Source organism: Bombina bombina, chromosome 7 (genome assembly GCF_027579735.1).
Source record: "Bombina bombina isolate aBomBom1 chromosome 7, aBomBom1.pri, whole genome shotgun sequence".
Taxonomy (NCBI): Eukaryota; Metazoa; Chordata; class Amphibia; order Anura; family Bombinatoridae; genus Bombina; species Bombina bombina.
In genome coordinates, this window is record NC_069505.1 from 321,032,419 (window position 1) to 321,057,000 (window position 24,582).

General features: G+C 38.5%; 1 protein-coding gene across 1 annotated transcript in view; it reads right to left on the minus strand.

The window, feature by feature from the left end:
- RPUSD3 (RNA pseudouridine synthase D3) overlaps positions 1 to 24,582 on the minus strand; it is a 32,968-nt gene that overhangs the window by 2,123 nt on the left and 6,263 nt on the right. The window contains exons 4-8 of the mRNA XM_053688984.1: positions 19,694 to 19,790; positions 16,864 to 16,971; positions 5,693 to 5,777; positions 3,233 to 3,359; positions 1,949 to 2,088 (exon numbers count right to left, since the gene is read on the minus strand). Coding sequence (XP_053544959.1) covers positions 1,949 to 2,088; positions 3,233 to 3,359; positions 5,693 to 5,777; positions 16,864 to 16,971; positions 19,694 to 19,790 — 557 coding nt within the window. The remainder of the gene's footprint in view (positions 1 to 1,948; positions 2,089 to 3,232; positions 3,360 to 5,692; positions 5,778 to 16,863; positions 16,972 to 19,693; positions 19,791 to 24,582) is intronic.

The window sequence follows — 24,582 nt, forward strand, 5'->3', positions numbered from 1 at the left end:
CTAGGTTACTGCAAATTGCCTAAACCATCTAATTGATTTGCAGCATTTCAGGTCACAGAATTTGCTTTTTGTTTTCTCTATGGAATGTGGGACAATCACATTATCGATAGTAAGTATAACAATAAATACAGTTGTCTATCATTTCAAACATACAGTGTCTACACTAGGTACGGGGGCTGCCATGACTTAAGCATGTGCACAACTATACCAAGAATATACCGCAGAGAACTGGCAGCAGTGCACAGTACATCTGCCAAAAGAGCTGTTGATGGCATGCTGGATATTATTAGTTCCTCAGTAAATGTGGTCTGGGTCTTGAATAAAGAGCACACTCACTTAGGTAAGTCATGGATGCCCACTGTACTTTAGCAAAAGGCTTCAATGTTAATATATCACACCTAAGGACATTTTTAAAGATGCCTTATAAGATTGACATTTTCACTCTTGCTGTATGTTGACTACAACATTGTGTGATTCAGACAGAGCATACAATTTATTTTTAAACGTTTCCAGTTTACTTCTATAATTAAATTTACTTTGTTCTTAAAGTATTCTTTGTTGATGTGATATCTTGATAGCTAGCGTGCACATTTCTAGAGCAGTGCATGTCAGGAAACACTGCTGCCTCCTAGTGTTCTTGTAGATGTATAACAGTTATAAAACTGCTGCCATATATCGGTTAAGTCACGAGGACCCTCCTACGTGCTTTTCAACAAAGGATACTAAGAGATCAAAGTAAATTAAATTTCATTTTAATCAAATCTGAAACATGAAAGAAAATGATGGGGTTTTATTTCCCTTAAAAAAATTCCTCCATTATTATAATGACATTTTAATAGTGCAAAGCAAATACAAGATGCCAGGTCACAACTGCGCCTAAAAATTGTGAAATTAGAGTTCGGTAATGTGTCCTCGATGTGTGCCTCTATTATTTTTTGATGTAGTCATGAAAGAGTGGGAGCAGAGAGAGGTGTGCCAATGCTGTAGCTGTGGCATTGGAGGCTCAGGTCACGTTAAGAAGCCTTCAGTTTAGCAGGGCCAGCAGTGTGGTATGTGCTGTCCATCTTTGTGCGCGCGAATATAGAGCTATTTATGACCTCTGCAGTGTCTGCAACCTGGATTCAAGATATATTTTTAAATTACAGTTGAGCCTTGCAGTGTCTATTTTCTCCCTTTGGACTCTTTTGTATGAAGACACATTGTGTCAGCTGGCATCTTTGCTAAGTAAATCCTGATACATATGCACGCAGTCTTTGGCTCCTAAAATTTTGAGCTGGCTTCCAGTATGAGAAAAAAAAAAAAAAAAAAAAGTAAGATTCCCACAGTATATGTAATAACAAATGCTGCGTAATAAGAATGTAAAACAGATTATCTGGAAACCTGTATTCTGTAAACTGATAGTTAAAGGGACAGTCTACACCAGAATTTTTATTGTTTTAAAAGATAGATAATCCCTTTATTACCCATTCCCCAGTTTTGCATAACCAACACAGTTATATTAATATACTTTTAACCTCTGTGATTATCTTGTATCTAAGCCTCTGCAAACTGCCCCTTTATTTCAGTTCTTTTGACAGACTTGCAGTTTAGCCAATCAGTGCCTGCTCCCAGATAACTTCACGTGCACAGTGTTATCTATATGAAATACATGAACTAACACCCTCTAGTGGTGAAAAACTGTTAAAATGCATTCTGAAAAGGAGGTGGCCTTCAAGGTCTAAGAAATTAGCATATGAACCTCCTAGGTTAAGCTTTCAACTAAGAATACCAAGAGAACAAAGCACAATTGGTGATAAAAGTAAATTGGAAAATTGTTTAAAATTACATGCTCTATCTGAATCATGAAAGTTTATTTTGGCCTAGACTGTCCCTTTAAATGCTGGCACAACAGACCAATACTATATTTCCTCCCCACACTAAGAAACCAGACTGAATTGTGCTCCTTTACCTGTGTCCGTGGAAGAGCAACGTCTACAGGTAAATAAATATCCTCTCCCAGAACTTTCCCCACACGGGCAGAGTATGTGTGGTCACCCAGAACTGTGCAAAATTTCAACGTGGTGTGAACAAGGAGCTGATTCTGAAAAGCTGTAGTAAAAAAAAAAAATGTATAAAAAATAAATAAATAGTGTAAGGTACATAGTATACACTGCAAAATTTGAATCAGTCTCTCCTTAAAGGGACATGTTACCCAAATGCTGAATCATTTGAAAGTGATGCATCATATCTATAAAAAGCTGATTAGAAAATATTACATGAACATCTCTATGTAAATAAAATAATAAAAAAATGAAGATTTCCCCAGTTGGCACATCCCATTGTAAAGGGACTTTAGGCATCCAATCAGGATGCTTGCATGGGTCTTACAAGGGAGCGTGCATCTGGTATGTGCATACACGGTCATGTTATTTCCCTCAGTTTAAGGAAGTTTACTATGAAAACTGTGAGATTACAGTAAAATCCCACAAGATCACAGTAAAGCAAAGTGTGAACTCAGCACTAATAATTCTGATTGTTTTGTTTTTTTACTTACACCATGCAGATCACAGTACAAAGAGACAAAGAACAACAACTGCACTTATTCATGTGAGCTGAAGAAAATCTGATGCAAAATATCTTTTTATTTCTTTCTTTTTTCACATAGAGATGCTCAAACTGTATGAATCCATTGGACAAGATCTGAGTAGATGTCTTGCCCACCAATCACATTGGTACAATTTTAAAAGACGTTTCAATTTAATTCTAGTATTAAATTTACTTAATTCTCTTGATAACCTTTGTTGAAAAGCATACCTAGGCAGGCTCAGTAGCAAAAATTCACTACTCAGACCTAGCTGGTGATTGGCAGCTACACAAATATGTGCTTTTTGTTATTGGCTCACCAGATGTGCTCAGCTTTGTCTCAGCACTGCATTGCTGTAATGGAGCTGACTGCAACTATGTGTTTAACCTCTTAAAAAGAGTTACATGCAAGCATGAGTGCAATAACAAAGTGCTCTAACACAGAGTATTTTCCTTATGCGCTTTTATGTCCCTTTAACTTTTCTCCCCATGTAATGCAGAAATGATTTCCACCTTGTTCTGGATTACAATAAAGGATAAACCATAATAAATTGGCATTTTATTATTTTTTTCCTCCTACAATTTTACACCATGCTGCCATTTTACATAGGTGCATATCTGCAGCTAAATTGCTACACCTGTCTTGTTAGCGCTGTACTGGGTCACTTACTAGTCTTAGGTTGCATCTGTACTAAAGCGCAGCCCTCTGTATGGTCTAGAACCTTGTACTGTGTATGCGTTTTCTTCACTTCTCGTCTCTCCAGGCTTCCTTTAGAAGGATTCATTACAGGCACGACCTACATAAGCATATTAGAAAACACACCTGTATTATTTTTATCGTTCCTTCCAACATAAAAAAGGCAGTTGTGTATCAATATAATATATACATCAATATATACACATTTTAAAGTGATATTACATTCAACATTTTCTATAATACATATGAAATAAAAGCAATTAAATATGTTTACATCTTTTTCCCCCATATATTTTAAACCTGTTTAAATAGCTATTGAAACCTGACAGGAAATGCAGGTTTGTGAACAACTCTTCTTTAGCAGTGTTCTCTACAGGGCCTTTTTAATGGATGCACCACCTGGCTGATTTTACTGACCACCCCAAAGGCAGAACATACAGTGATCTGAAATGTAATTGCAAAAAATGCATCATGTCTGCAGAAAGAACAAGACATGTGCAAGAACTGTTAGCGCTTTAACTTTGCAGTACTGCTCCACATTAGACAGTTTTCTTAAAACAGAGCTGTGCTCTGGCTGCACTGTGTAGGTTTTCCTTAACATAGCACATCCAGAGCAAAGTGCTGTTTGAAGTGAACAGTCAACTATGCAGTAGCGCTGCAAAGCAGCAGTGCACTGATTGCTCACTGGCTCTCAAGAGATTTTTTTCCAAAACTGCCCCCAGTCTGCAAAGCTGTTTTTTTCTGAATGTAAGATATTCTTATGTGCATTGCACCTTTTTCATTACTACATTTCTATATTAGACCAAGAGAAAAGGAAACAGATTTATTCAAGAGACATTTTAAAATGTCTTTTTTTTATTGTCTGCAGCTAATTTGCAATGCAGTTTTGAACTACTGCGCTATATTATAAAGCGTTAAAAATGGCTTTATTCTCCATTTAACCAACAAATTGCACATGAACTGGTGCTTTAGTGTAACGGCCAAATTTAAAAATGACCTGCAGAAACATTTTCATAAAAAAAAATCTCATCACAGAAAGTGAAAAAAAAGGCAATATTAATCATGTGTTCACGAGGGAGCCAATCGGCAATGGTTGCTATGGCAACCTTTAAAGCTTCATCAGAGTTGATAACGCTCTGCATAAAAGGACATTCACGTAATGCAGTAATTATATGTTTTGCACTTGCCAGGTGCTTTTATTTATTGCTTCATTTGTATTTTGGATCATTTTGTTATTTGGACACTTTAAAAACTTCTGTTCTCTTAGGCTGACAGGCAGTTGGATTAAATGGCTTTCTTTAAATGGTATAATCTTTTTACTCTGTATAAAGACAAAATTGTATTTGTTTTACTAGTATAAACTAATATTAGATTTATATGATCTAATACCATATATAAATATATATTTATATTTAATATTCATTCTGATTGATATAATTATAAAAATACAGAGTAATATTGGTGGTTCAATTTTTTTTTTTAAATATTAACATCCATTATGCTTACAATACCTATATACAAAACATTACATGAGGGATTAACATTATAATTTTAATGTTAAAGGGACAGTCTAGTTAAAATTAAACTTTCATGATTCAGATAGGGCATGCAAATTTTAACAGTTTTCCAGTTTACTTTTATCATCAAGTTTGCTTTGTTCTCTTCGTATTCTTTGTACATAGGTAGGCTCATATGCTAATTTCTAAGCCCTTGAAGACCGCCTCTTATCTCAGTGCATTTTGACAGTTTTTAACAGCCTGACAGTTCTAGTTCCTGTGTGCCATATAGATAACATTGTGCTCACTCCCATGGAGGCATTTATGAATCAGCACTGGCTAAAACGCAAGTTTGTCAAAAGAACTGAAATAAGGAGGCAGTCTGAGTCGGCTTAGATACAACATAATCAGAGACAAAAAACATAATATTAGGTTACTCAAAAAACTGGGGAATGGGTAATAAAGGAATTATCTATCTTTTTAAACAATAAAAAAAAAAAATTCTAGTAGTAAACTTTCCCTTTAATACAGTTGTTAAAACGCATATCGCCTAAACTGACATGCTAGGAGAGCTGGTGTAAGTGTTGCTAGGGGCAACCAGTCCCTCTGCTATCCTGTCAGTCGGCGTTCACTGCGACTCTCGGTCAGCGCACTCCCGTGTCTGATAAGCTAAGCAATGATGAATAGACACGGGAAAATTTGGAAGAAAAAAAAACAAAAACGCCACTTTTTATGGGTGTTTGTAAAATAGTCCCACAACAATCCTTTTTCCATAGTTTGGAGGTACTATTTAGGGCATTAGAAATAATCTTTTTTTAATAAAAATTAAAAAAGTCTGATACATTAAAAATAAGTTATATAATTTATTTGCATATAGATTGAGGTAATTTATTATAGACCCTTAAGTTAAATATCTAAGAGCTTTTCATTATCTTACCATATCCTGTTCACCAATACGCTCACTTTTTAAAGCCACCTCTATTTCCCCCTCTGCTGGGCTTGGGACTCCCACTGTGACTGCACTAATAAATAAACAAAAAACAGCTTAATAAATACAAATAATTAAAAAAAATAATAATAATAATTTATGTAAGAACTTACCTGATAAATTCATTTCTTTCATATTGGCAAGAGTCCATGAGCTAGTGATGTATGGGATATACAATCCTACCCGGATAGTCAACGTTTCCCAAACCTCAAAATGCCTATAAATACACCCCTCACCACACCCACAATTCAGTTTAACGAATAGCTAAGTAGCGGGGTGATAAAGAAAGGAGTAAAAAGCATCAACAAAGAAATTTGGAATAATTGTGCTTTATACAAAAAATCATAACTATCATAAAAAGGGTACCTCATGGACTCTTGCCAATATGAAAGAAATGAATTTATCAGGTAAGTTCATACATAAATTATGTTTTCTTTCATGTAATTGGCAAGAGTCCATGAGCTAGTGACGTATGGGATATCAAATACCCAAGATGTGGAACTCCACGCAAGAGTCACTAGAGAGGGAGGGATAAAAATAAACAGCAGCCAAAATGCTGAAAAAATAATCCACAACCCAAATAATAAAAGTTATTCTCGTGAAGAAAAGAAAAACTTAAAGCATCAGCAGAAGAATCAGACTGAAACAGCTGCCTGAAGAACTTTTCTACAAAAAAACGCTTCAGAAGAAGCAAATACATCAAAACGGTAGAATTTAGTAAATGTATGCAAAGAGGACCAAGTCGCTGCTTTGCAAATCTAATCAACTGAAGCTTCATTCTTAAAAGCCCACAAAGTGGAGACTGATCTAGTTGAATGAGCTGTAATTCTCTGAGACGGGGCTTGACCCGACTTCAAATAAGATTGAAGAATCAAAAGCTTTAACCAAGAGGGCAAGGAAATAGCAGAGGCTTTCTGACCTTTCCTAGGACCAGAAAATAAAACAAATAGACTAGAAGTCCTTCTGAAATCTTTAGTAGCTTCAACATAATATTTCAAAGCTCTTACCACATCCAAAGAATGTAAGGATCTTTCCAAAGGATTCTTAGGATTAGGACACAAAGAAGGAACAACAATTTCTCTACTAATGTTGTTAGAATTCACAACCTTAGGTAAAAATTCAAATGAAGTCCGCAAAACCGCCTTATCCTGCTGAAAAATCAGAAAAGGAGATTCACAAGAAAGAGCAGATAGCTCAGACACTCTTGTAGCAGAAGAGATGGCCAAAAGGAACAATACTTTCCAAGAAAGTAGTTTAATGTCCAAAGAATGCATAGGCTCAAACGGAGGAGCCTGTAACGCCTTCAAAACCAAATTAAGACTCCAAGGAGGAGAAATTGATTTAATGACAGGCTTAATACGAACTAAAGCCTGTACAAAACAGTGAATATCAGGAAGTTTAGCAATCTTTCTGTGAAATAAAACTGAAAGAGCAGAGATTTGTCCCTTCAAGGAACTTGCAGACAAACCCCTATCCAAACCATCCTGGAGAAACTGTAAAATTCTAGGAATTCTAAAAGAATGCCAAGAGAATTTATGAGAAGAACATCATGAAATGTAAATCTTCCAAACTCGATAAATCTTTCTAGAGACAGTTTTACGAGCTTGTAACATAGTATTAATTACTGAGTCAGAGAAAACCTCTATGACTTTGTCAGTATATTTATGAAAATCTTAGCAGTATTCTCCAAACAATGTGTGAGTATATGGCAGGGAATATATTTAACAATCTTCCTTTAGACTGAACCCACAATCAATATACTTCTACTAAGACAACAAATAAAATTAATATAAATACCTGAACTCTTTTATTTAGTTAATATCCATGAACATTTTTGAAATATATTTGCAATAAAAGGAATATGAAATAATATTATATGCGCTTGAAAACTATTTAAATATGCTATGCAAAGTTCATACAAGCTTACCTTTAAAACCAACCTTATTTCTAAATAGCCTTTAACATCCAAGCAACAGTGCTTATAATCAATAGGGTAATATATATATTCTGCTATTTAACTGCAATTTATCCTAATACATAATTAACTTACAATATCATAACTTGCACAGATGAGTTACTTAACAAATCAGATACAGATTTAAACAATATGTAGGCTGTGACTACCAATTTGAAATACAATTTATTTATCTGAATTATTATTATATATTTGCATAGATAAACAATTTAAGATTGGGATTAGTTAACAATACATAGGCTATGAAATGCTAACTTAAAATCCAAACTATTTCTTTAACTCTGCTACATACAGCAATAGTAAATGCTTACTTTAAATGCTTGCATACAAATAGGCAGGCTAAGAGCTATCTAAAACAATGACACACAGTTTAAAAGTATAATCTGCTCTTTAAATCTATTAACTGTAATGGCTATGCATATAACTTATCTTACAATAAAACTTTGTATACATCACCAAATAAACAGCAATCCAGTTTCCAATGTTTCTTAACAGATCCAATTTCACCTCAGAAATTCAAAATTTGGGGAAAATTCATATGGAGTCCAATAGTAGGTGTGTGCTTTAATAATAACCACAGTACAGGTAGCCCTCAGTTTACGCCGGGGTTAGGTTCCAGAAGGAATGGTTGTAAATCGAAACCGTTGTAAATTGAAACCCAGTTTATAATGTAAGTCAATAGGAAGTAATGGAGTTAGGTTCCAAACCCCTCTCAAAATTGTCATTAGTAACACCTAATACATTATTTTTAAAGCTTTGAAATTAAGACGTTGAATGCTAAACAGCATTATAAACCTAATAAAATAATCACACAACACAGAATATAAAATTAAACTAAGTTAAATTAACAAAAAAATCTGCAAAACAGCATTATAAACCTAATAAAATAATCACACAACACAGACTTCACTTGCATTTTTCTGCAAACAGTTCTTTCTATGCATTCCTATCTGGACTGATTTATAGACGGGAAGATCTTGTTCAGGTCTGGTTAAACTGATTAATTTCAGTTTGCTTGGCTTTTCTGCAACACAAACTGACAGCTCCACCTATTGGCTATTTTAATAAATGCACTGCTTCTCAATGCTTTTCAATAGCAGTCACATGACTGGAAAAAAAGGTTGTTATTCTGAAAAGGTGTAAATTGAACCGTTGTAAAACGAGGGCCACCTGTAGTTATTTCCTTCAGGATCAGCCAACAACCCTGATCAGTCTCTATGCTGGGGTTTAAATCATCTGATTTTACCCTTCCCCTTTTTTGATTATTTATCAGTCATTGCTGAGTATTGGAAACGCCCACGGAGCCTTGTCCCTTGTCATTGGAATATCTTATTTTTAACAGCCAAAAAGCCTTTTGGTTGTAGTTCTCGTATGGCAACACCGGGTGGCAGCATTATAAACAGACACAGCAATATATGCAGCAATACCATTTCTAAACATTTGAATAAACTTAGATCAGTATTTCTATGAAATGGTTATTCATTTTATCATAATTTACTGCAACAACTATTCACAATATTTGTTTTGGATAAGTTATATCTTAATGAATTTTCTGATCATTTTGGTATGAAACATCAAATACATCTAACATTATATTAAAATAATTTATATTTCATTTAGCCTAACAGAAAGTTTATATTTCATAGTCATATCACATCAAAGTAACTTCCATATCTTCATCTCACTATATTTTAAGAGATGTATTTAAAACTTTATAAACATTTATTGTACATTCATATGATATGGCTTATTTCATCTCACGCAGGCATTCCATCTGAAATAAAGTAATAAGTGTCATTTATTATTTTTATTTTTAGTTTCACAAATATCTATTCATGTTCTTAAAAACACAGAGGCTGAGGTATTTAGTGCACCTATTTCTAAGTGCATAGATTGATGCCCATGACCAATGGTTGTCTGCAATAAAAATAGAAATAATTATTAGAAATGATCCAAGCATTCATATGTATTTGATGTAGTCATTACTCAACATAGCAATCATTCATTTAATATAAAATGTCTCAGTCCCATATATATATATATATATATATATATATATATATATATATATATATATATATATATATATATGTTATTTGAATTATTCCAAACACATATGAAACTAATATTGTTCCCTTTGCAAAAATGTATTTATTTTTATTTAAAATCTAAGTACAGTTGCTTTGAAATCATAATGTAAGCCATGTGCCTTCACTGTATGCTATCCTCCCCTAGACACAATGTCTGTGTCACGTGTATTCTGGTGTTATCAGCCACACAGCCTGAATCACTTAACAGGCAGCTGTCAATTTTCAGCTCCTTTGTTGTCAGGAAGTCCATATATGAGTGTGTATCCAGGCTCTTCGTCTCTTACTCACCACATGGGGTACAGAGTGCTATGAAATTTGCACTTCCAAATTAAGAAGCAAATGTTTTCCTTTTATTTCTTGGGACCTGTTGACTGTAGCTCAGCCTGGAGATGTATATTCAATTTGTGAAGGTTTCTGAGTCAAATCCTGACATCAGAATTTAAACCTTATTCCAGTAATATCTGATACAAATATGGTTTCATACATAAACATATTTCCCTGTCCTATTGACATACATTATATATATATATATATATATATATATATATATATAAATAAATATGTATTTACCTGTGCCCTGACAACTTAATACTAAGCGTTCAATTTCCATACCTTCAAAATTAATGATTTGAGATCCTGATGGAAAAACGGACCTTGAGACAGTAGGTCCGGCCTTAACGGAAGTGGCCAAGGTTGGCAACTGGACATCCGAACAAGATCCGCATACCAAAACCTGTGGGGCCATGCTGGAGCCACCAGCAACACAAACGATTGTTTCATGATGATCTTGGAGATCACTCTCGGAAGAAGAACTAGAGGCGGGAAGATATAAGCAGGTTGATAACACCAAGGAAGTGTCAGCGCATCCACTGCTTCCGCCTGAGAATCCCTGGACCTGGACAGGTATCTGGGAAGTTTCTTGTTTAGATGAGAGGCCATCAGATCTATTTCTGGAAGACCCCACATCTGAACAATCTGAGAAAACATCCGGATTGAGAGACCACTCTCCTGAATGTAAAGTCTGACGGCTGAGATAATCCGCCTCCCAATTTTCTACACCTGGGATATGAACCACAGAAATTAGACAAGAGCTGGATTCCGCCCAAACAAATATCTGAGATACTTCTTTCATAGCTAGGGGACTGCGAGTCCCACCCTGATGATTGACATATGCCACCGTTGTGATATTGTCTGTCTGAAAACAAATGAACGGTTCTCTCTTCAACAGAGGCCAAAACTGAAGAGCTCTGAGAATTGCACGGAGTTCTAAAATATTGATTGGTAATCTCACCTCTTGAGATTTCCAAACTCCTTGTGCTGTCAGAGATCCCCAGACAGCTCCCCAACCTGAAAGACTCACATCTGTTGTGATCACAGTCCAGATTGGCCGAACAAAAGAGGCCCCTTGAACTAAATGCTGGTGATTTAACCACCACGTCATGAGAGTGTCGAATATTGGGATTTAAGGATATTAATTGTGATATCTTTGTATAATCCCGGCACCATTTATTCAGCATGCAAAGCTGGAGAGGTCTCATGTGAAAACGAGCAAAAAGAAATCGCATCCAATGCTGCAGTCATGAGGCCTAAAACTTCCATGCACATAGCCACTGAAGGGAATGACTGAGACTGAAGGCGCCGACATGCTGCAACCAATTTCAAACGTCTCTTGTCTGTTCGAGACAGAGTCATGGACACTGAATCTATCTGGAAACCTAAAAAGGTGACCCTTATCTGAGGAATCAAAAAACTTTTTGGTAAATTGATCCGCCAACCATGTTTTCGAAGAAACAACACAAGTTGATTTGTGCGAGATTCTGCAGAACGTAAAGACTGAGCTGGTACCAATATATTGTCCAAATAAGGAAACACCGCAATACCCTGTTCTCTGATTACAGAGAGTAGGGCACCCAGAACCTTTGAAAAGATTCTTGGAGCTGATGCTAGGCCAAATGGAAGAGCAACAAATTGGTAATGCTTGTCTAGAAAAGAGAATCTCAGGAACTGATAATGTTCTGGATGAATCGGAATATGAAGGTAAGCATCCTGCAAGTCTATTGCAGACATATAATGTCCTTGCTGAACAAAAGGCAGAATAGTCCTTATAGTCACCATCTTGAAAGTTGGTACTCTTTCATAATGATTCAAAAACTTCAGATCCAGAACTGGTCTGAATGAATTTTCTTTCTTTGGGACAATGAATAGATTTGAATAAAACCCCAGGCATTGTTCCTGAAAAGGAACCGGCATGATTACCCCTGAAACCTCCAGATCTGAAACACACTTCAGGAAAGCCTGAGCTTTTACTGGATTTACTGGGATGCGCGAGAGAAAAAATCTCACAGGAGGTCTTACTCTGAATCCAATTCGGTACCCCTGAGAGACAATGCTCTGAACAGAATTTATTCAAACATCCTTGAAAAACCTTAATCTGCCCCCTACCAGCTGGGCTGGAATGAGGGCCGCACCTTCATGCGGACTTAGGGGCTGACTTTGGTTTCTTAAAAGGCTTGGATTTATTCCAATTTGAGGAGGACTTCCAATTGGAAACAGATTCTTTGGGGGAAGGATTAGGTTTTTGTTCCTTATTTTGACGAAAGGAACGAAAACGATTAGAATCCTTAGATTTACCCTTAGGTTTTTATCCCGAGGCAAAAAAACTCCTTTCCCCCCCAGTAACAGTTGAAATAATAGAATCCAACTGAGAACCAAATAAATTATTACCTTGGAAAGAAAGAGATAGCAATCTAGACTTAGATGTCATATCAGCATTCCTTCTAGCTAAAATAGCTAAAGACATGGATCTAACATCAATTTTGATAATATCAAAAATGGCATCACAAATAAAATGATTAGCATGTTGCAGTAAGCGAACAATGCTAGATACGTCAGAATCCAATTCTTGTTGCGCTAAATTCTCCAACCAAAAAGTTGAAGCAGCTGCAACATCAGCCAAAGTAATTGCAGGCCTAAGAAGACTACCTGAATATAAATAGGCTTTCCTTAGATAAGATTCAATCTTCCTATCTAAAGGATCTTTAAAGGAAGTACTATCTTCCATAGGAATAGTGGTTCGTTTAGCAAGAGTAGAAATAGCCCCATAAACTTTGGGGATCTTTTCCCAAAACTCTATTGCAATTGCTGGTAAAGGATACAATTTTTTAAACCTTGCAGAAGGATTAAAAGGAGTACCTGGCTTATTCCATTCCTTAGAAATCATATCAGAAATAGGAAAAACCTATGGAGTAACCACAGTAGGTTTAAAAACAGCATTTAAACGTTTACTGGTTTTAATATCAAGAGGACTAGCTTCCTCAATATCCAAAGTAATTAACACTTCTTTTAACAAATAACGCATATACTCTATTTTAAATAAATAAGTAGATTTGTCAGTGTCAATGTCTGAGGAAGGATCTTCTGAATCAGATAGATCCTCATCAGAGGTGGTTAATTCATTATGCTGTCGGCCATTTGAAATTTCATCAACTTTATCAGAAGTTTTAAAAGACCTCTTACGCTTATTAGAAGGTGGAAATGCAGACAAAGCCTTCTGAATAGAATCAGTAACAAATTCTTTAAAATTCATAGGTATATCATGTACATTAGAAGTTGAGGGAACTGCAACCGGCAATGTACTATTACAGATGGAAACTCTATCTGCATGTAAAAGTTTATCATGACAACTATTACAAAATGACATTTGTAGATATAATCTCCACAATTTTACAACAAATGCACTTAGCTTTGGTAGAACCGATGTCAGGCAGCAAAGTTCCAGCAGATACTTCTGAGGCAGGATCAGATTGAGACATCTTGTAAAATGTAAAAGAAAAAACAACATATAAAGCAAAATTATCAATTTCCTTATATGACAGTTTCAGGAATGGGAAAAAAAGCAAATAGCATAGCCCTCTGACATAGCAAAAGGCAAGAGGCAAAAGCAGTGGGGCAATAAATAATGAAAAAAAAAAATTTGGCACCAAGTATGATGCACAACGTAACTGAAAAAAAAATTTGGGCGCCAACCATGTCCGGAAATGACACACTCGCGTCACTAGCGACGCAACCCTGTGTGAACCCCTGCGTCAAGTATGACGCCGGAAATGACGAATTTGCGTCAACGGACGTGCCTTTCGCGCCAAGAATGACGCAATAAAGTGTAGCATTTAGCGCACCCGCAAGCCTAAGACAGCCCGCAATTTGAACAAGTAGTCAATTGAAAAAAAGACTAAACCCCAGGTAAGAAAAATATTTCTCAATATTAACTTTCCCAAATATGAAACTGACAATCTGCAAAAGGAAATACATGAACCTGACTCATGGCAAATATAAGTACAATACATATATTTAGAACTTTATATAAATGCATAAAGTGCCAAACCATAGCCGAGGTGTCTTAATAAATAAAAACATACTTACGCAAAGACACCCATCTACATATAGCAGATAACCAAACCAGTACTGAAACAGTTATCAGTAGAGGTATATGAGAGTATATAATTGATCTGAAAAGGGAGGTACGAGATGAATCTCTACGACCGATAACAGAGAACCTATCAAAAAGACCCCCGTTAGGAAAATCATTGCATCCAATGGGTAATACTCTCTACGTCCCTCTGTACTCTGAGAGGAATCAGGCTTCAAAATGCTGAGAAGCGCATGTCAACGTAGAAATCTTAGCACAAACTTACTTTACCACCTCCATAGGAGGCAAAGTTTGTAAAACTGAATTGTGGTTGTGGTGAGGGGTGTATTTATAGGCATTTTGAGGTTTGGGAAACATTGCCCCTCCTGGTAGGATTGTATATCCCATACGTCACTAGCTCATGGACTCTTGCCAATTACATGAAAGAAAAGTAATCTTACAGTGTCACAACCGTAAAACTGTACAGCTTTGATAAGTGCTCAAATGGAAATGTACTTTGAAATTGTGTTTCGTACTTAAAAGGGACTTAATACTCATTTGCTAAATCCCTTGAAAGTGATGCAGCATAACTGTAAAAAGCTGACATGAAAATATCACCTGAGCATCTCTATGTAAAAAGGGAAGATATTTTACCTCACAATTTCTTCAGTTCACAAGAGTAAGTGCTGTGCCTTGCAAGTCAAGGGACAGGCATCCTGATTGGCTGCTTAAAGTCTCTTTACAGTGGGGTGTGAATACTTAGGAAATTTTGAGGTAAAATATCTTCCTTTTTTACATAGAGATGTTCAGGTGATATTTTCTAGTCAGCTTTTTACAGCTATGCTGCATCACTTTCAAGTGCTTCAACATTTGGGTATCATGGCCCTTTAAGGACCACTAAATACAGTATAACTGAATAATTGACAAATACGCAATAAAAAGGCAATACAATTGCACTTACTTTGTATTTTAAATGAGCAGTAGAATATTTTCAGATACATTTCAAAGTTTATCCAATTTTCCCTCACTCTGTATCATTAAAATGTTAATAAAAATATACAATTTTGTCACTTTGTTGTAGATTTCTTATGTCCAGGGATAGGCAAGGTGTCCGTGACTGGCCCTTGCAGTGTCCGCCACCCATTTTGCGGAGGGGAGGGAGGAGTAGGACAGATGAATGCTGGTCCTCACTCCTCCTTGACCCAAGCGGCACCACGCTTAGTAGCGGGAAAGTGAGGGAAGAAGCAAGCTGCCTGCAGTCAACTAACCGTGAGTCGTGACCCATCCTAATTCCTTGATCTGTGCAACAGTGTGGTGCTGGTGTCTGTGTGTAGAAGACCGCTGCCTACTCACAAACCTTCCGTAACCAAGTAAGTAACCAACCATGATGATCATGCAATTAACATCAAGGTGGGTGGGTTTGGTCAGGAGTTGCAATATATAACCAAAAAAATAAATAAAAGGGAATACCACAAGCAGTCTTTATATAAATGTTATTTTAAACTTGTTTGATTAGATGACTAATTTGTACTTGTGGAACTAGACCAGGGGCATCCAACGTTCAGCTCATTTGACAGCAAAGTGTCGCTCTCCTGACTTATGGAAACATAGAATATGTTGGCAGATAGGAACCATTCGGCCTATCTAGTCTGCCCAATTTTCTGAATCCTTTCATTAGTTCCTGGCCTTATCTTATATCTATCATAACCTTATTCCTATCCCATGCATGTTTAAACTACTTCACTCTCTCTACTTCTGCTGGATGGCTATTCCACCATGTATCCACTACCCTCTCTGTAAAGAGTGTTTTTTGATGTTTTTAATTTGAAATGTACATTGGTGTCCTTCACTAACGTCTGTACTTTGGAAAATGTCCGCCACAGCCATGGTCCGTGCCTATCCCTGCTTATGTCATGATATATAATAATTGTATAGTTTAAATCTAATGGATCTGCTGAAAACTAAACTCCAAAACAGCTCTGCACTTGGCTGGAAAATGGCTCAGCAGGGGCTAAAAGGATGAATTACATCTTTGAATAAAAAATATTTGCAATATACATGTAATTCGCAAAAATGCTTCTACTAAAAGATATCACCATTCTAGTGTTATTATTTTCCTCTGCAAGTGCATGTGAAGTATAGCTAGATATGCTCATTGCACCAGTATTTTAAATACTGCAGCTGATCAAAGCGCCAGTGGGGCTCATGTCATGTCAGCAATTAATAAATTGAGTCCTTACCAAATTGTACAAGAACCTTAGGCTCTGCATATTGCATACAGTGCATAGTTTAATACACGTTTTAAACAGCTATAGCTTTTATTAGAAGCATTTTTGCTAATACAGGTATATTACGAAAATGTTTCTATTCAAAACTTTAATGCATCCATGTGGATTCTAATTTTGTCTGCAATGTCCGTTTAATCAGTTCACATTTTTTTTTTTGTAATAAAGTTATTATATTTATTTTATATTTACATATTTTGAATTGAAACATTCCAATTTGTTTCCACAGAGGAAAGGTGGATAAATAGGTTTTGTAAACTTTAAAATGCAAAGATTTAATATAAAAATACATGAGCACTGGTATGATTAAACAATTTATGTGGAGATGTATTGTACATTTATATAAGCTTATGATATTTACTCACCAATAAGTTGCTATAGGCCTCAGCAGCTTACGACACTCTGAATAGAACTCTTCAATGCGTTTTGTAGTCACATGACAGGAAGAGAGAAGAACCAGACCAGAGCTCTCCCTATGCACAACAAAAACGGTTAGTGCTGTCATACTGAATGTGTGCCTGCCAATACTACTATTTCTCCAGTGCTATGGAATTTGGCAACACAATAAAATAAATGACAATGTTAATAATACTGACAATAACAAATCAAATAGAAAAATCTTGTTTACTTGCAAAATGAGCAGTTAGAAATTCTCAGTGTAGCCACTGCCTGCAGCTAGTTAAGGGAGCAGACATGATGAGAACTCAAGTTGCATTCTGCCTCTTCTGAGCATGGGCAAGAAAGTGACTTCCTGTTTCTCTAGGATTCTCTAAACAGTAAACCAGCTTATGTTGCTCTAAAAGATTTATGACATCAAGCTAGATATGCCTTCCTGTAGAGATTTCAGCCCCCTTTTGGGGGTGGGACAGGAAGCAATTAACACTGCACAAATTAAGTTTAAAAAAAAAAAAAGAAAAGAAAAAAAAAAAAGAAATAACAGGTAAATCCTTTTAAATTATGAATAATACTTATAAGTAGAAGTCACTGCTTAGTCTGTTTTATTGTAATATAGAATTCACTGTTTAATATCCCTTTAAAATACTAAATCTGTTCTGCCATTCAAATGTTTCTATAGAATGAATGCATAACATTTCAATATTACATTTGATTACCAATTTCACCAGACTTATATTGACATCTATGAGAAACCTAACTTTATATTTGAAATTTCACGTTAAAAACAACAAAAATGTTAAATGTAAAATATAAAAACATTTAAGTAAAGTGTAAAACAAAATTTGGCAATCTTTGTAAAACAACAACAGTTTTTTTTCTTGTTTTTTTTTTTTTCTTCAAAATAATCTTTATTTGTTCAATGCTAATTACAGTACAAGATAAGCAGGTATACAAAATAACACCGAACATGAAACAAAATTAAAATAATCATGGTGAACAAAAACTGAAATTCAGTTGCATCAACGTCCTCGTTTAGAATCATGGGTAATCCTTGGACCCTACAAAATGTAACCCCATTGATTAACTCTTGCCTCTAGCGATATAACAGAGCAACTTAAAGGGATAGTCTATTAAAAATCTTAAACTTTCATGATTCAGATAGAGCAGCAATTTAAGCAATGTTCTAATTTACTCCTATTATTCATTTTTCTTCGTTCTCTTGATATCTTTATTGAAAAAGCAAGAATGAAAGCGTAGGAGACAGCCCAAATTTGGTTCAGCAGCTGGGTAGCGCTGAACCAAAAATGGACCGGCTCCTAAGCTTACATTCCAGCCTTTTCAAATAAAGATACCAAGAGACCGAAGGAAAATTGATAATAGGAGTAAATTAGAAAGTTGCTTTAATACTATCCCTTTAACACAGAATGTTCAAAGGAAACATTCCCCGGCCTCTTTATAATATGTAGTACAATAGAAATAATAATATCCATAATACAAAATAGAGGTATATTAAAGGTTGTATAATAATTATATGAGTATAGTCATCTAGGGTGGGGGGGGCATTAGTTATTTTAAATAAATGTACCAAAATACTTTTGTCAATTCATGTAACAGTGAAAACAATAAAATGTTATCCACTGTTACAAGGTTTGTACAGCAATGTTTGTAACAATGCTCTACATATATTTCTCAAGAGATGTGCACACTCCAGAGCCTATTTAGGTATACGCAAATACTCACACTTTCAACAAAGGATACAAACGGTAAAATAAGAAAATTGGTATTTATTTAATTGTAGGGTCTCATGAAAATGTAATTTTGAAGTCCATGTCTCTTAAAGGGATAGTAAACCCAATGTTTTTCTTATTCGGATACAGCATGCAATTTTATTTGAAAAAGTAGGAATATAAGCTAAGGGGCCAGCCCATTTTTGTTTCAGCAACCTGGCTAGCGCTTGTGATTGGTGGCTACATTTAGCAAACCAATAAGCAAGTGCAACCCAGGTTCTCAACCAAAAATGGGCCGGCTCTTAAAGGGACACTGAACCCAAATTTTTTCTTTCATGATTCAGATTGAGCATGCAATTTTAAGCAACATTCTAATTAACTCCTATTATCAAATTTTCTTTGTTCTCTTACTATCTTTATTTGAAAAATAAGGCATCTAAGCTTTTTTTTTTTATTCAGAACTCTGGACAGCACTTTTTTATTGGTGGATGAATTTATCCACCAATCAGCAAGAACAACCCAGGTTGTTCACCAAAAATGGGCCGGCATCTAAACTTATATTCTTGCATTTCAAATAAAGATACCAAGAGAATGAAGACAATTTGATAATACGAGTAAATTAGAAAGTTGCTTAAAATTGTATGCTCTATCTGAATCACAAAAGAAAAAAAATGGGTTCAGTGTCCCTTTAAGCTTACTACATTCCTGCTTTTCAAATAAAGATACCAAGAGAGCGAAGAAAATGCGATAATAGGAGTAAATTAAAAAGTTGCTTAAAATTGCATTCTCTCTGAATCATGAAAGAAATTGAGTTTACTAATCCTTTAAATACTACATTGCAAAAATGGATGTCTCCTAGGCTTACATTCCTGGTTTTTCAAATAAAGATACCAAAAGAATGAAGAAAAATGAATAGAAGTAAAGTATAAAAAGTTGCTTAAAATTGTCTGCTATATCTGAATCATGAAAGAATGCATTTAGGTTTCATATCCCTTTAAACTGTAATTTTGTTAGTGAAATTTGCACTATTATTCGGTCCCTGTATATAAATCCCCATATAACATATACATACTTTGGCGCTGCTTTCACCACATGCAGGTCATCACGCACACCCAAGCACTGCCGTAACTCAGCAAGTAACAGTGACACAGAGACCTCCTCCTGTTTCCCTAAACACAGGAAACAAAATACTATCAGCATCATGACAATCAACTCTAAAAGAAAAAGAAAATGTGAGAAAATATCAGATATCTATATCTGGCTAACGAGCTATGATAGTTACAAGACCACCAAAACGTTGTTGCATCATCATGTTGTTTTGAACTGTTTTGTCAGTGCAATAGAGAAGTTACAACTATGTATTGTAATTGATTTGTGTTTTTCAGGGACATAAAAGGTTAAAAAGTTTGGTGTTAAAGGGACATAAACGCAATAAGATGTTCTAATGCATTAGAGCATTTTCATATTGCTGTTGTATGTCCCTTAAAAGGATTAAAAGGTCAAAACTGAAATGTGCGTAGGTGCATTTCAATTTTAAAAAGAATCAGTTTTGTAATATACTTCCATTAGCTAAAATGCTTCTAGTAAAAGTTAGTTTTTCAGTGGCATGCGCACATATGCTGCGAGGGCCCGTGCACCAGTAATCTATGAGGTGTACAAAACATGTAAAAATTGTTATTTTGTTTATAAAATGTGAATTGTTTTGCAGTCCAGGGACAAATCCTTTGAAAAGCCTCAAAGTATTGTTTAATTTATGAAAAAGAATGGACACAGGGGAACAACATTATTATTATTTATAAAATAAACATTTTTTTTCTTCTTCTTTGGTGTGTCCATTAAAGGGACAGTCAAGTCCAAAAAAACCGTTCATGATTCAAATAGGGCATGTCATTTTAACCCTTTCGTGACAGGGTTAAAGTGTCTACATCGGAACACCTGTTCCGATGTAGACAAATTGAAACTACGCGATTGTGCATACGATCGCGAGATTTCAATTATTGGATCGCATCTGGGGGGCGTCCCTACAACCCTAGGAACGCCCTCCAGACCGCGATCAAGTCCTTGAAGCGCAGAAGGCTTCAGGACAGCCGTTTGATATGACGTTCTATTCCGTCATAACGGCTTTAAAGCCCAGTGTAAATATGACGGAATAGAACGGCATAACGGCGTTAAAAGGTTAAACAACTTCCCAATTTACTTTTATCACCAATTTTGCTTTGTTCTCTTGGTATTCTTAATTGAAAGCTAAACCTAGGAGGGTCATATGCTAATTTCTTAGACCTTGAAGACTGCCTCTAATCTGAATGCATTTTGACCACTAGAGGGCATTAGTTCATGGGTTTCATATAGGTAACATTGAGCTCATGCATGTGAAGTGACCTAGGAGTAAGCACTGATTGGCTAAAATGCAAGTCTGTCAAAAGAACTGAAATAATGAGGCAGTCAGCAGAAGCTTAGATACAAGGTAATCACAGAGGTAAAACGTGTATTATTATAACTGTGTTGGTTATGCAAAACTGGGGAATGGGTCATAAAGGGATTATCCTTCTTAAACAACAAAAATTCTGGTGTTGACTGTCCCTTTAAGCGACACATATAAATAAGCACCTGCACTGATCAAGCAGTCATTGTATAGAATGTTGCAGGGTTATTTTTTAGAGTATATATATATATATATATATATATATATATATATATATATATATATATAGTTACATTTTGAGAAAATAAATACAAAAACAATCCATTCACCTCTTTAGTATTGCTTATTTATTAAATGGATACCAATCCCACATTTTTTCTTTCATGATTCAGATAGAGCATGCAATGTTAAGCAGCTTTCTAATTTACTCCTATTATCAATTTTTCTTTGTTCTCTTGCTATCTTTATTTGAAAAAGCAGAAATAAAAGCTTTGAAGCCGGCCCATTTTAGGTTGCGCTTGCTTATTGGATGGCTAAATGCAGGCACCAATCAGCAAGCCCTATCCAGGGTACTGAAGAAAAAAAAAAAGGGAACAGCTCCAAAGCTTTCATTCCTGCCTTTTCAAATATAGAAAGCAAGAGAACGAAGAAAAATTGATAATAGGAGTAAATTAGAAAGTTGCATGCTCTATCTGAATCATGAAAGAAAAAAATGTGGGTTTACTATCCCTTTAACATTCAAACTTACCGTACCAAAAGCATTAATATCATATACCTACTTTATATTTTTTCTGCAATGTATTTCTCAGCCCCTGCCCTGTTATAACTAATTCTAAGTCACAGTCAGACACCAGCTAAACCATTTAAACAAATTCAACATACACTCATGTAATTGTAAAAGCCCCAGCATTGTGCTGCTTATTCTGCCACCAAGTGGCAGAACATGGTAATGCAAGCTTTTACAAGTATTTGCCAGTATGGCTTAAATGATTATACATTCCTAGTCCTAAAGCCCGTTGCAGTACAGTGGTCCCACCCCTTGCTCTATCCCCCTCTCTCTTGCGCTCTCTCTCTCCCCCTCTCTCTTGCGCTTTCTCTCTCCCCCTCTCTCTTGCGCTCTCTCTCTCCCCCTCTCTCTTGCGCTCTCTCTCTCCCCCTCTCTCTTGCGCGCTCTCTCTCCCCCCTCTCTTTTGCGCTCTCTCTCTCCCCCCTCTCTCTTGCGCTCTCTCTCTCCCCCCTCTCTCTTGCGCTCTCTCTCTCCCCCCTCTCTTTTGCGCTCTCTCTCTCCCCCCTCTCTTTTGCGCTCTCTCTCTCCCCCCTCTCTTTTGCGCTCTCTCTCTCTCCCCCCCTCTCTTTTGCGCTCTCTCTCTCCCCCCCTCTTTTGCGCTCGCTCCCCCTCTCTTTTGTGCGCGCGCTCTCTCCCCCTCTCTTTTGTGCGCGCGCTCTCTCCCCCTCTCTTTTGCGCGCGCGCGCTCTCTCTCCCTCTCTTTTGCGCGCGCGCGCTCTCTCTCCCTCTCTTTTGCGCGCGCGCGCTCTCTCTCCCTCTCTTTTGCGCGCGCTCTCTCCCCCTCTCTTTTGTGCGCGCGCTCTCTCTCCCTCTCTTTTGCGCGCGCTCTCTCCCCCTCTCTTTTGTGCGCGCGCTCTCTCTCCCTCTCTTTTGCGCGCGCTCTCTCCCCCTCTCTTTTGCGCGCGCTCTCTCTCCCCTCTCTTTTGCGCGCGCTCTCTCCCTCTCTTTTGCGCGCGCTCTCTCCCTCTCTTTTGCGCGCGCGCGCTCTCTCCCCCTCTCTTTTGCGCGCGCTCTCTCCCCCTCTCTTTTGCGCGCGCTCTCTCCCCCTCTCTTTTGCGCGCGCGCTCTCTCCCCTCTCTTTTGCGCGCGCTCTCTCCCCCTCTCTTTTGCGCGCGCGCGCTCTCTCCCCCTCTCTTTTGCGCGCGCGCGCTCTCTCCCCCTCTCTTTTGCGCGCGCTCTCTCCCCCTCTCTTTTGCGCGCGCTCTCTCTCCCCCTCTCTTTTGCGCGCCGCTCTCTCCCCCTCTCTTTGCGCGCAGCTCTCTCCCCCCTCTCTTTTGCGCGCGCTCCTCTCCCCCTCTCTTTTGGCGCGCGCTCTCTCCCCCTCTCTTTTGCGCGCGCTCTCTCTCCCCCTCTCTTTTGCGCGCGCTCTCTCCCCCCTCTCTTTTGCGCGCGCTCTCTCCCCCTCTCTTTTGCGCGCGCTCTCTCCCCCCTCTCTTTTGCGCGCGCTCTCTCCCCCTCTCCTTTTGCGCGCGCTCTCTCCCCCTCTCTTTTGCGGCGCGCTCTCTCCCCCTCTCTTTTGCGCGGCGCTCTCTCCCCCTCTCTTTTGGCGCGCGCTCTCGCCCCTCTCTTTTGCGCGCGCTCTCTCCCCCTCTCTTTTGCGCGCGCTCTCTCCCCCCTCTCTTTTGCGCGCGCTCTCTCCCCCTCTCTTTGCGCGCGCGCTCTCTCCCCCTCTCTTTTGCGCGCGCGCGCTCTCTCCCCCTCTCTTTTGCGCGCGCTCTCTCCCCCTCTCTTTTGCGCGCGCTCTCTCCCCCTCCTCTTTTGCTCGCGCTCTCTCTCCCCCTCTCTTTTGCGCGCGCGCGCCTCTCTCCCCCTCTCTTTTGCGCGCGCGCGCTCTCTCCCCCTCTCTTTTGCGCGCGCGCGCTCTCTCCCCCTCTCTTTTGCGCGCGCGCGCTCTCTCCCCCCTCTCTTTTGCGCGCGCGCGCGCTCTCTCCCCCTCTCTTTTGCGCGCGCGCGCTCTCTCCCCCTCTCTTTTGCGCGCGCTCTCTCCCCCTCTCTTTTGCGCGCGCTCTCTCCCCCTCTCTTTTGCGCGCGCTCTCTCCCCCTCTCTTTTGCGCGCGCTCTCTCCCACTCTCTTTTGCGCGCGCTCTCTCCCCCTCTCTTTTGCGCGCGCTCTCTCCCCCTCTCTTTTGCGCGCGCTCTCTCCCCCTCTCTTTTGCGCGCGCTCTCTCCCCCTCTCTTTTGCGCGCGCTCTCTCCCCCTCTCTTTTGCGCGCGCTCTCTCCCCCTCTCTTTTGCGCGCGCTCTCTCCCCCTCTCTTTTGCGCGCGCGCTCTCTCCCCCTCTCTTTTGCGCGCGCTCTCTCCCCCTCTATTTTGCGCGCGCTCTCTCTCCCCCTCTCTTTTGCGCGCGCTCTCTCCCCCTCTATTTTGCGCGCGCTCTCTCTCCCCCTCTATTTTGCGCGCGCTCTCTCCCCCTCTATTTTGCGCGCGCTCTCTCCCCCTCTATTTTGCGCGCGCTCTCTCCCCCTCTATTTTGCGCGCGCTCTCTCCCCCTCTATTTTGCGCGCGCTCTCTCCCCCTCTATTTTGCGCGCGCTCTCTCCCCCTCTATTTTGCGCGCGCTCTCTCCCCCTCTCTTTTGCGCGCGCTCTCTCCCCCTCTCTTTTGCGCGCGCTCTCTCCCCCTCTATTTTGCGCGCGCTCTCTCCCCCTCTATTTTGCGCGCGCTCTCTCCCCCTCTATTTTGCGCGCGCTCTCTCCCCCTCTATTTTGCGCGCGCTCTCTCCCCCTCTATTTTGCGCGCGCTCTCTCCCCCTC